The following is a 13,302-nucleotide window of genomic DNA, read 5'->3' on the forward strand; positions in this document are numbered from 1 at the left end:
TTATTCACAAATTTCTCAAAAGCCATTGTTGGTATCTGTAACAAGTGCTTCGCTGTACTTCTCAGTAACAGTTCTCTTAGTTGTAAGTTCTAGTTATAAGTATGTCAATAGCAAACATGCGTCTTAGTTGTATATCAGTGTAATCCTTGTACAGAAGTCTGTGAAACTGTTTCTGTACTGTTAGTATGCAAGGGCTTACACAGCAATGTGCATGCTAATAGCCCTTTAGAGTATTCTATAGCGTAAATAAAAAAAAAGAAAAAAGAACTCTCCTTGCTAGCGGACTACTCACTACTTGCCGCTGTTCAAAAGCCGGAGATCCAGTCGAGTTGAGTAATACCAGTGCTGGGCATGGAAGGAAGCGAGTCGTGCATTTGTGGACTTCATCAAGGAACACCTTGATAGGTAGGGTGTGACAGCTGTTCCTTTTCGGGCAATGGCGATGAAACCCAGCTCGTCTCCGACCCGGACGGGTCAGTCCGATACGGTTCCGCCACAGCGATCCAATTCTCCATTCGGTCATAGTTTGCGTGAAGAGTTCTTGTGCTCTGGCCGAGTGATTCATGTTAGACTGTAGTAGGTGGCCCTGTAGGGCCATTATTGCGTTGTTTCCACGGCTTCTTCATGGCCGCATGCTTCTTCATATTGGGCTGTATAGGATAGTACAGCAGTGCGATCTTCCCCTTCGGTGGGCATGGTTGGTGGGATTTTTTTGATGCTGCAGTCGGATGGAGTGCCACGAGTCCCAGGCTCCTATTGCCGACGTTGGTGCTTCTGGTGTTCCTTCTCTTGTTTAACAGTGGGCAGCAAGCCTAGCTTCCTAGACGATGTTCTGCTGGCCTACCGAGATCTGCACATAGCGGGCACTTGAGCGAGGCGATGCAGATCATTAAATTGCGATCCTTCGCACCAACCGCGTTATGATCAGTGTCTGAGATACACCATTACTTCACGTGACGCTTCTCCAGGCAGCGATAACATTGGAGCAGGTGTAGCAAGTGCTTCCATTCAAGCTGATGTCCATCCGACCAGAATTCTACCTGCAGGACAATAATCTTTTTGGCAGCCACTGCAGGACACTGGATCCATATGAATACTTGTCCCAAAGGTGAGCGTCGCCGTATCTTCCCAGTTCTGACGTCCGTCACCTCGCATGTGCCAGCCGTCGCCACCGCCAGCGCCACTTCAGTTGAAGCGATAGAGTCCTGTATACTACGGAGATCCGCTTTCTTTATAGTGTGGGCTATCTTTATTTCCCCTGTCTCCGGGAAAATCTTTAGGTGGCCTGCGAGAGTATTTGCTTTGGCTATGCTCTCTTTTCTAGGGATTTCCAACGCCAGCCCGCCTGAGATTGTTCGCTGCGGGCGAACATCTTGAATCCCAATCTCTGATAACTTGATTCGATCTCGGGCAATACTCATTATTTCCACGTATGTTTTTTGGTTACCAGGAGTCACAGTCAGGGTAGTCACTACCCGTCTTGAGGCTCTAGCCAGGCCTGGTTTGTCTGACATCTCTTTATTCCTTAAGGCTTGTTACCATAGCCGGGCACCCTCCTTGCCAATGCTAACTTTACAAAGTGGAGAAACAATGCCCACGAATTGTTCGAAAAGCCAAAAATATATTGGCATAGCATGAGGTCAATTTCCTCTTCCACTGCCTTGTTGCAATCGGGAACAAGTTATTTGGGCTTGCTACTGACCAGTGGTCCGAGGATCGTTTCGATCTAGGACTCTGTGGACTATTGTCGTATTGTTACTTCTCGTGGAGTGTGTATCATTAACGGGTTGTTGGTCGTAGAGATGAACGGCAAAGTTTCATTCTTGGCGGGGTTACGTTGTAACGTAATGACATGTACCCATGCCTGGTAGAAATGGAAGCTTGCGAGTGATCTACAGATGATGAAAAGGATGAAGATTGGGAAACGCGTTCCCGTTAGGCGATTTGGAGCCCTGATTGCTGCCAGTACGGGAAAATGGCACTTGGCTGGCGCCGAAGAACGAATGTGACAGGCTTGTCGGCGAATAGATTGGGGGATCAGTGGTCGTTGTGGCTACCAAGAAGCTGATGTTGTTACTGGCTGTTTGCAACCGTTTGCCGGGGCCAGGCTGCTTATCGTAGAGGGTGCTCTCGCAACCGTTTCATTTTATAATTCGGCGGAAGTTAATGGAGCTTGCAGCCAACACGATGAACGCTATTTTGCAAGGAAATCGAAGTATGACTGTAAATAAACTAGATTGGATCGTCTTGTTTCCGCTTATGTTTACCCAATAGCATTACTGGTCGTTTGATTGGCCATTGGTGAGATTGGAGTCACAGTGGACAACTGCAATTGGATTTTTCTTTATGTCCTTTCCGATCACGTGATTGGGAAGGTAAGCTGTTTTCGGCTATTGACAAAGGTCAATTCTATGTCAATAACGCATTCCCTACATATTATATTTTTGGTTTTTTTTCTTTAAATAACAAAAATACATTACTTTTTCAATCTCCCTCGATTCATTTCTTGTTTTAGTATGTATTTGTATCGAAAATAAATAATATTCGAAAAATTCACTGAAATGCATATTTATCGAATTTATATGTCACGACTACTATAGTATTCTGTATTTTTTAATCGATAGAGTTTTGTCACAAAATTGAACTTATCCTTGAATTTCAAAGTCAAATTTTTTTATAATTACATCGTATTCTACTTATCGCAAAGACTATATTTGTCAAAGAAAAATTATAATTACAAATAACCTCCTGAGAAACTTCTTTAAAGTTTCATTAGCTTTTACATGGTCTTTATTATCAACATTTACATTTCACAATTAGATATAAGTTATTAATAGTGGAACAGGGAAATGTTTTTTGGTAGCTAAAATATTTAACATGAAATATCCAAAATAAGACGGAGCGCTTACTAATTTTATGATTTTAGATTACTTAAAAATTGCTTATTGTATAAGAAAATGTTTCATTTGTATGATATCGAAGAGAACATGATTAGATGATTAATTCTCATCAACATGTGGAGAATGTATAAAGATCATCTATGTTTTTAATTAATACTGATGAATATTTGCGAAAACTATAATAATGAATCATGCTGTTTTCGATTTATAAATCTTTAACTAAATCTATGAATGTCTATATCTATAAATCTTTAACTAAATCATACTTAATTTCATTAATTGCTCTTATTAATATTTCTTTGAAATATACACTTTCTTTCTTTGAAATACATTCTTTCTTTGAAATGTATGAAATATATAAAGATAAAAGAAATTATTCTATTATCCAAAACTCTCTTATCGAAATATCCATGCTCCCTAATTAATTTGAATAATTCAGATTCTACTGCATGTTCATTAATTAAATTTGTATAATTGAATTTGTTAAAAGATATATCATATCTTGCATTAAGTAGGTATATTTTATAATACTTATCAATAGTTTATAATACTGGTCAATGAAATAGAATGCTAGTCAGTCTGTTTTGTTCATCTAAATACGATCATTTTCGTATCATCATCAATCCTTTTTAAAATAATTTTCGAAAATATCATCAGCAAATAAATTATTTAATATACGATTAATTGAATCATTATACTACTTGAATGGCTTGGTTTTCGAATTCCAAAAATTAATAAGCTTTAATCGTTTGCATACAGGCAAATTGACCTTAATCTGTCAATTCTTATTTTTGCTGCTATTATGAGAAATAATTCAATTTTTTAGAGTAAAATACAACGATTCTTAATTGTTTCATACTTTTTAGGAGCTGATTACAACACTGTACATCGGATTTCTGGGTCTTATTTTCAGCAGCTATTTCGTGTATCTTGCCGAAAAAGATGTTGTTGGACCCAATGGAAAAACAGATTTTTCCAGCTATGCCGACGCGTTATGGTGGGGTGTGGTAAGTGAATGTTATTTTTACTTATTTAAGTAAATAAATAATTTTTTTTTTAAAGCGTATTTTTTTGTAATTTGATACTTCTATTATCCTATACGCAGGCACTCTACGAAATCATCTTTCGACCGCTTATACACAAACTGTTTAGAAATATTTTTTTCCAAATTAATATTTATAAATATCATTTATCAATATTTATTGTCACTTTGAGGTTTTTGTAGGAGAGATCGGCAAAACAAAAGCCACGTCCTATTCATGTTTGTTTGCATAAGTTTTTTTAGATGATTTCATACCTATGCATCCAAGATAATTGATGATTGAATAAGTGGTATTCAATCTATCAGATATCTGGAGTTTCAAAAATAAAATTTCTTACGGCTGAAGTGAGTTAATATTTTTTTAAAAAGTGAGTAGAATAATAGATTCAATGAAAAGATAATACAAGTAGTACAAGTTTTGTTGATCAAAGCTGATTGCAGATATGCGACACTCGTTAATTCTAAAATGCATAAATCAAAAATTCATTACTCCCGAGCAGTAAAATGAATCATGGTTTGGTTTGCATTTCCGTTGGACATTCCTTTGAATGTTTCAGTTTAGTGTTTACTAGATCAGTATTCAGAAGCATCGTGTAGTAGGTCAATGGTCGCGCGTATGGTTAATGGCAATATAGGCGAATGAGTATACATTGTATTCAAAAAAAATGAGTGATGTATGCGTGCGTGTGTGTTTGTATGTGTATATGTGTGTTTTCTCGTGAATGAATGATGCTTTTCCATTTTGACTGCAATTTACCATTGTAATCCCAATTACACGACGTCATACATCAATAAAAATCTTATCAATAAAGGAATCCATCAGTGTGTATCAGAATCTTTCCGATAGTCGTCACTTTCACGTTCTAATATGAACAAAGCAATACGTATTATATAATATTTACATATAATTTATAATTACTACAAAATATAATTACAATTAATAAATAAAATATAAGCACATTAAGAGAAGATAACAAATAAAGAGAATTAAAATTCGGATATTCTTTCCGAAGAAAACGGTTGAGTTGCTATATAGTTTCTTTGAGTATTTTTTTGTTATAATGGTAGAATATAATATAATAAAGAACATTTGACCATGGAAAACATGATCCACTTTTTAAACAAATCTACACCAGTTCGAAGGTATTGAATCATCTTTCATAGTCAAATAATTTTTTGATACAAAATGATTATAACTGTATTACTTTTTTCACGTAAGTTAAACTAGTTATAAAAATGGCTATAATTTTTGAACGTAAAAGTTCCGATACCCATCGGTTGTCCTAAATACTAAATTTTTGCATCTGTTTCTAATATTTTTAAAATTTTTATTAAATATTGGTTTGTTTTCACGTAAAAAATATCAATAATCTTTCTTTCAAGATTCCATCATACATACATCAATTTTATGAATGTTAAGTATACGTATGTGCATAAAAGACTAAAAACGCTTAGTGACCGAAAAAAATGACTAAAACGCGTGACTTTAGAGAAACACTCACAACACATTATAAAGTACCACGATGTGAAATTCGTGTTAAAAAAATTGATCACAACATATCGGCATTTTCGTAATTTTGTTAGAAATTGAAAATTTTTATAATTGTAGTTGGCAGATTGCTTTTTCAAGACCACAACGTGTTGTGATGTTTTTTTTTTTTTTTGTTTATTGAACGTTCTTAGGCTTTGAATTTAACATATACGTATGTATGTACGTATATGATATAGAATACGTATAGGTATGTACATGTATATCATTTGCTCATGCAGGTTGTTCTTGTAATTTCTTTCTATTTCTATGTTTCAAAATTGTGATAAAAAAACTCGCAATGAAGATATTCTAATTGTAGTACTAGATACAAAAAAAATTACTTAAGATAAAAACATCTATAAATATCCATTTGTTTATTGATTGACTCTTTCTAGCATTGTATTGATGTTAAAAAAATATATGTGTTTTGAGTTAATTGAACATTTCTATAAATATGAACACTTTGAATTAATATACTACTAATACTATTACCTTTGAAAACAAACTGTATGCTTTTAACCTTAATAACATTGACCAATCTACTCTGATTTGCATAAAATAAGTAATTAAAAAAAAATTTAACGTGTAATATTGTGAAATAATATAATGTTGTAATATTGTTGTGTTTCAAATTCGTGGAACAAATAGACGAAATCAAATAGACGAAACTGAGTAGAGAAAGAAGAGGAAGAGTATGTAGCGGATGTATATCCATATCCAAGGTTGTAGGTTGTTGTGGTTAAATATTTATCATATATAATATATATTAAGAACATCAGAAAAGCAAACGACAAGTCAAAGGAAGTTGTTCTTGTTTAATAAAAAAAAATCAAATGCTTCTTTTTTTTATCGTTTTATATTCATTTTGAAATATCCCCTAATTTTTGTGAGCAGCGTAGTATACAGGATACTTACGGATTTACTGTCTAGCGTTTTTCCTCATAAACGGTAGATGTTATATAGAAATAAAAGAGGAAGAAGTACTGTTTTTTGTACGTGATGTAATGAGATGATGTACAAAATTTTTTTTAGTCGTACTGTTTTTCGAGAAGGTGGCTTTCAATTTTTTAAATGGAATGCTATATTTTTTTTACATTACATGAAAACGAATACGAAGACGAATTCAACGATATCTTATTTAATGACCTTCACACTTACATAAGGTCAGGAATAAAAGGAATATTTCGGATATTGACCGATGTTTCATATTGAGATGATTACAGTTCATATTCAATATTCATATATACTTTTAGTGGTTGTGAATAAATTTGTATTGACACTTTTAGAATGTGCAAAACATAGAAAATTATTTATTAAAGCCAACGGTATGTAATATTTATAATATAAATGAAGTGCTCTAGACTCAGCGTATTAAATTAGTAACTTCTGTATGTTTTTTACATACTCAAGTATAGACCATGTAAAAAATCTGCAAGTAACTCCCCCATAAATCTTAGTTTTGAATGCGAAGAGTTTTTCCGCACAATAGTAATTATCATGTCTTAAATATGTATACCTTGCGAATTTATGATACACTGTCTTCCGGTATAAATAATTTAAAATAAAAAATAATAAGTATCTGTGTATCGATATGAAAGTACAAGCAGAAGTCATTAAAAGTGTATTGCATAGAAAAGTGTATTCTAGCGAGTGGAAATCATCCATTCGAGTGGGCGTATCAATACGCAATATCCGAACTATTTCTTTCGTTTCTGACTTCATGTAAATGTACAAATTATTGAATGATATATCTTCATATTCGCTTTCATATAATGTAAAAAAATAACCATTTTAAAAATAGAAGATCATATTCAGTTCTTAATGTGACTAGAAAATAGTATGATTAGAAAAAATTTTTAGTGTATCATTACATTGCGTACAAAAAATAGTAACTTCGTCCTCTTTCATTTTTCTATAGCATCTACCGTCTATGAAAAAAAAAGAAGAAAAAACGCTGGGCAGTAAATCCATGAACTGTATTATTGTGAGAATATTTGATTAACATAAATGAAGGTGTTTATAAAATAAATAAAAGAAAAATAGAAAATATTGGATTTCTGAGTGGTACTTTTCAAGTTTACTCTAAATATTATTGTCGTTTTATTTTATATTTCATTGTATTCTCTTTTTGGAATTATTTTTAATTAAAATTAATTGATCGAAGTAAAATAGCGAGCATTATTTAAATATAGATAACTTTAAAATTTAACGACAAGTATAAGCATTAGATCAATGAAAGAAATTAAAGAAATATTATAAGTAACATATAAATTTGACCATACTAGATGATCGTTCAATTAATGACTTTGAAAGAAGCATTTTCTGAAAACGTTTACTGTTCCAATAGCTAATGCATTTTATGAAATACTGATTATTTGAAATATTTTTTAATTACATCATCAAAACTGCTTAAAAACTCAATCCTACATATACATTATATATAGTGGCGCTTAGAAATACATTAAATTTTCAACATTTCGAAAAATTAGCGACATTCAAACTGTTATAATTTTAACAAGAAATCATATCGCAATGAATTTGATTATTGGATTTATTTTAAAGCAACTTCTGCTTTCACTATTCTGCATTTACTTTTCACAAAAAAATGTTTCTTTGTCATCCAGTAAAATGAAGTATAGGAAGTAAAGATATTGTTTTTTCTTGAAAATGCTATAAATTCATACGTCTTTAAAAGCATTGAAAAAATTTTTTCACGACTGAATTTATGATAGATTTGAGGACAAGCTTTCCCTTTACAATAACCTTCTAAAATTTATTGTACAATTTCTTTTCGTTAGGTTGTTTTTTTTATGACATTTGAAAATGACGAAAATTCGACGAAATCTGAATTTCTTTTTATTATTGTCACAATTTTTATTTAATCCTATTATTCAAAGTTCAATAACTTGGCAGAAAATAATCATATTGCAGATTCAGAGAGTCATTGTGAAGAGAAAGCTTCAGTCTTCAAATTTAGTCATAAAAAAATTTTTCAATGTTTTGTGAAAGATTGAGAAATACAAGATATTGTATAACGTTTATTAATTATTTATTGTGATTAAAAATATTTATTTCATTATTACATAATAGTTATTACAGAATGTGCTCAAAGCGATGATCATTGACATCTAAATACTTTTGTAATCTAATTCTTAAAATATGTTTCACATTACTTAACATTAATGCATCATTATTTCTACATTCTTCGACAATTTTTTGACGCATGTCTTCAGTAATTGACGTTCGTCTACATGAACATAGACTATTTTTTAGGGTTAAAATTTGATGAACGAGTTAACCAATGAATTAATCCACCTCGTCCAATCTATCAAGAGAAAAAATGTTGGTCCAATATTACAATGATATTACAATACGATTACAACATCACTTCTTTCAAAAATTGAATAAGACACGATGAAAACGCAATGTAAACACAACATAATACTATTAGCAAATGAAAGAAGAATTATCGTTAAATATTTCATAGTAAAAGATAATCTGAGAGACAAAAGATTATCTGACATCTAAAAAACAAAAAATTGAGTAAAGAAATTCGACTTTTGAGAAATATCGCAATATTTTAATTAAATATCTTTTCGGTATAAATAGTTTAATTTTTTTTATGGAAAATGACAAGCTGAATCAATTAGTATATTAAAAAGTATACGACTTGACTTAAAAAAATTTGACCTTCAAACGCTATCAACATTAAAAGATAATAACTATATCAATTAATGCTTCTTTTGAAACGATTCAACTTTTGTCTAAGTACATCTGATTCCGATTTATATTAATTTAAATAATTATTCGGAATCATAGATTTTTTTTTAAATTTGCATCACAAAGTGATTGATCCTCTGTATGAACGACTGCTTGCTAAACGAAAATGACTAACTCGGAATATGTTTCTGTACCTATAGTTGTCGAATGAGCGAACAGGGGATCGATAAAACTGAGGCCGAAAATTTAAATGTGGATTTGATTATCGTTTCTTCGCAGATTTTCACTGTTCAACTGCTGTCCGATTTTCCAAGAGATAGCAAATTGAACAAATACATTTTTTTAAATCATTTTCTTTCGAGATGCGACGCGAAATTGAAATTTTAATTAGGTTGTTTTTCAATTTAGTTGCACTTAATTATCCACGGAAGAGATTTTAACAAATGTATTTGTTAACTGATGACAGATGTACAACAATGTGTAATGTCGAATTCACAATAAAATTAGAAATTACGATTTTAATATTCCTCTCAGTTTGATAGAGAGATTCCATTATTTTCATGTTGTGGATTTCAAATTGCTAATAAATACAGTATGTTTCACCTAATTTAAACGTCTCAAATATTTTCAATTTTTATTATAGGAAAAACATAATAATTCGAAGTAGTAGTAAGTAAAAAATTTTTTCAAAGTCATTTTTGCAAAATTCCATGATGTTAACATGACGTCACTGTAATAAAAAATTCATTAAAAAACAAAACAAAAAATTATTTTCATCATATTACTACAAATCATGCAACATAAAGATTTTGAAAGACTGATGTAATTCCACAATTTTTTGAGTCGCGATTAATATTAACAAACATATTTTTAATATTTTATTACTAATTGAGATAAATCGTAAACATTCATACATTAATTTCTCCTTTCAATTATTGAAATTAGTCGAGATTATTATTTAAGTTGGTTTAATTTTCTGTAAAACAATAAATGATCCATTTTAAAAACCTCCGGTGATCATGAAATTTAGTAAAATAATAATCTTGAGATAATTTTTTGTTTATTATCACATTTGCCCACACGTATTTACTCTAGCATTCTTTTTTTAACATAAAAATAACGAGATATTTAAAACGTTCAAATTAGATGGGACATACAATATATCATTTACAGATAATCGAAGTTATACCATTGACTACTCAATGATTATACACGATAATCAAAAATTATATATTACATTCACCGTAATATGATTTTATACCTCTAGATTGGTAATTTGTTGAAAAAGCTAGTGCAAAATTGTCCTTGAAATTCAAGATTAAAATTTTTTGTTTATATCGTATATTATGTGTCGTATTCATCGTATATCGTAAGATCCGTACATCATACATATATCAAAGGATCTATGAGTTGCAATGATCTTGAATTGACATTAAAATTTTATTAATCCCTGTAATTAATTTTATTTATGATATTGTAAGAAAAAATGTTACAAATATTCAATAGTATAAATACTGTAAATAATAATAATATATTTATATTTCAAGTAATTATTCTTTAGCACGTAAAATATATAAAAAATCAACAAGATTTAGTGGGAGATCAATATATCTGAGAAAAGTTCTAGATAGTCGTGATTTCCAATGATTGGATCAGTAATTCAACGATTCAGAACTACGCTTTAAGAAAAAGAAGAGTATTGTTGTTTACATTCGTAAGAAAAAACAAATTATTGCTTGTGTATACATGTGTTGCTGATTCTGAAGGAATCTATTTAAATTGAGATATTTAAATAGCAAATATTTAAATAATTCTATTTAAATTGAGATATTTAAATAGCAAATATTTAAATAAATAGCAGATATTTAATTAGCAAAGTCACTTTATTTTTAAATTGAGATATTTAAAGGTTTGCACTTTAACATGTCTAGAAAAATTAGTGCTAACTTTCGAGATATACTTATATTTATATCTTATATTTTTATACTTATATTTTTTTCAATATAAATAATTTCTCATAGATATTAATGAATTGACATTTTTCATTACTGTAAAGTGATCATTTCCAAAATAAATAACTCATATATCATTAGTAGTTGAAAAGAAATCTTGTGAAAGGAACACTATTATTGTGATGATTGATTGATTATTTCGAGTAGACTTAATGTAACTTAAATATAATATAATATTGTACAGTATAGTGTGTTGATAACGGCGAAAGGAAATTATCTCCCTTGTGAAATTTTCATATATATTGTGGATATACTTACAAAGTAGGGATTTCGCACGAAAAAAATAATACGTGAAAAAGACATAGCTTTACAAGATTCATCATGTGTAAGAATTTTGTAGAATAGATCACCTTGTTCAAATTCACATTGTTAAGTGCTAAAAATAAATTAGTCCGAGTTTCCCTGAAGATAAGAAAGTTTTTTATAACGTAGAAATTGTTATAACGTAGAAATTCAGGATCGTTTTACTATCCTTACTATTATAGGTATTATAATATAAGATATTTTCTGACTTACTAGTTATCTATTTCATTTTTGCTTTTTGCATTTTGAAATTGTTCGTACAGGCAACATGTCTAATTGATTTAAAAATTAAATCTAGTTGATTTAAAAATTAAATCAAGTGATGAATATTATACGTTTATAAGTATGTAGATAATAATACTAATGTTATTTTGTATCATCTAATATTAAATATAAATAATATAAATAAAATCAGTTTAGCAATTAGCGAAATTTTAACATTATTTTTCAGAACTTTATTCGGATTATCTGTGATAGTTTCAAAAATTTTATTCGGGTTATCTATGATAATTTCCTAATAGTTTTCCCATAGTTTTTTTGAGACTTTTTATTCTTGATATGAATGGAACGATGTAATAAAAAAGTCTGATCTTGAAAATCATGCTCAAAATCAATTTTGCAATTACTTTTCTAAACAGATCTCCGGATACATCTATCAAATTTATGACAAATAAGTTTTAAATACCATATACCTATCTGAATTTTTTACAATTTGACTTCACGTGTGTTTCATTCTCATATTTTTATTATGATTTAATTTTCATTTTTGAAATTATTTTATTTGAATATTGTTACTGTTAAATTTTGTATTTTTCGACGCAGTTTCTTTTTTCTTTTTTGATTCTGCTTCAGTCACATAAACTGAAAAAACAATATTCTAATAATTTTTTAAATATTATTTCTTATTTTTTCTTTTCTATCAATATAATATATAATATTAAGAAATATACATATTGTGAGAAAGTATAATATTAATATAAATAGCCTAAGTATAATATGAATAAAAATAGCCTAATAATAATAAAAGTAACTGTTAACACATTTTTATTATATTAAATTATGATGAAAATTATAATTAAATTGACTGAATGTTTTTCCGAAATGAAAAAATTTTTTTATTTAACACATTTAAAACATTTCAGTTGTTCTAACGAAAATCTGTTCTAATCTGTTTCTAGATTACCGTGACTACAATTGGTTACGGGGATACTGTTCCACAAACGTGGATGGGAAAGATAGTCGCTTCATGTTTCAGCGTATTTGCTATATCCTTTTTTGCACTTCCAGCTGTAAGTATAATTTTACGTTCACTTGTTAGTTCTTTTATCATTTATTTCATTTAATTCTTCTTCTTCTATTTTTCTTTAATATCGCATCGACAGCGAGGCCATTAGCGACGATAGTGCCATTAGATATGTGTGTAGTAATTTATGTTTTTGAGATATTTTAATACTCTTTGTATGATATTTTGAGAAGTTAGGTTTATGTTTGCGTTGATTCCGTATTTCTATCTTTAGGTTTCTGTGGTGTGGCAGTATGTGGGTTATTGTTAGTGGATGGTTATTGCAATGAGTGCAGGTGGGTGATGTAGCTTTTTTAAATTTTGTGTTCATGTGTCAGCTTGGTATAACCGGTTCTTAGGCGTGTGATAATTATTCCTTTTTTCCTGTTGTTAAAGTTTGGTGTTTGCTGGTGAAAGTCTTGGATACTTTTGTGTAGTTGGATGCTTTTAGTTGTTTTTGATGTATTGTTCCATTCATTTTTTGCTACTTTTTTGCAATGGATTATTTGGTC

The 13,302-nt window shown here is 30.0% G+C and overlaps 1 protein-coding gene across 1 annotated transcript in view; it reads left to right on the plus strand.

The window, feature by feature from the left end:
- Positions 1-2,166: 2,166 nt before the first annotated feature.
- LOC122535711 (potassium voltage-gated channel subfamily KQT member 1-like) overlaps positions 2,167-13,302 on the plus strand; it is a 28,268-nt gene continuing 17,132 nt past the window's right edge. Inside the window, exons 1-3 of the mRNA XM_043667466.1 lie at positions 2,167-2,223; positions 3,767-3,907; positions 12,687-12,797. Coding sequence (XP_043523401.1) covers positions 2,167-2,223; positions 3,767-3,907; positions 12,687-12,797 — 309 coding nt within the window. The remainder of the gene's footprint in view (positions 2,224-3,766; positions 3,908-12,686; positions 12,798-13,302) is intronic.

The sequence above is a fragment of the Frieseomelitta varia genome, unplaced genomic scaffold, assembly GCF_011392965.1.
Source record: "Frieseomelitta varia isolate USP_RPSP 00005682 unplaced genomic scaffold, Fvar_1.2 scaffold_758, whole genome shotgun sequence".
NCBI classification, from domain to species: Eukaryota; Metazoa; Arthropoda; class Insecta; order Hymenoptera; family Apidae; genus Frieseomelitta; species Frieseomelitta varia.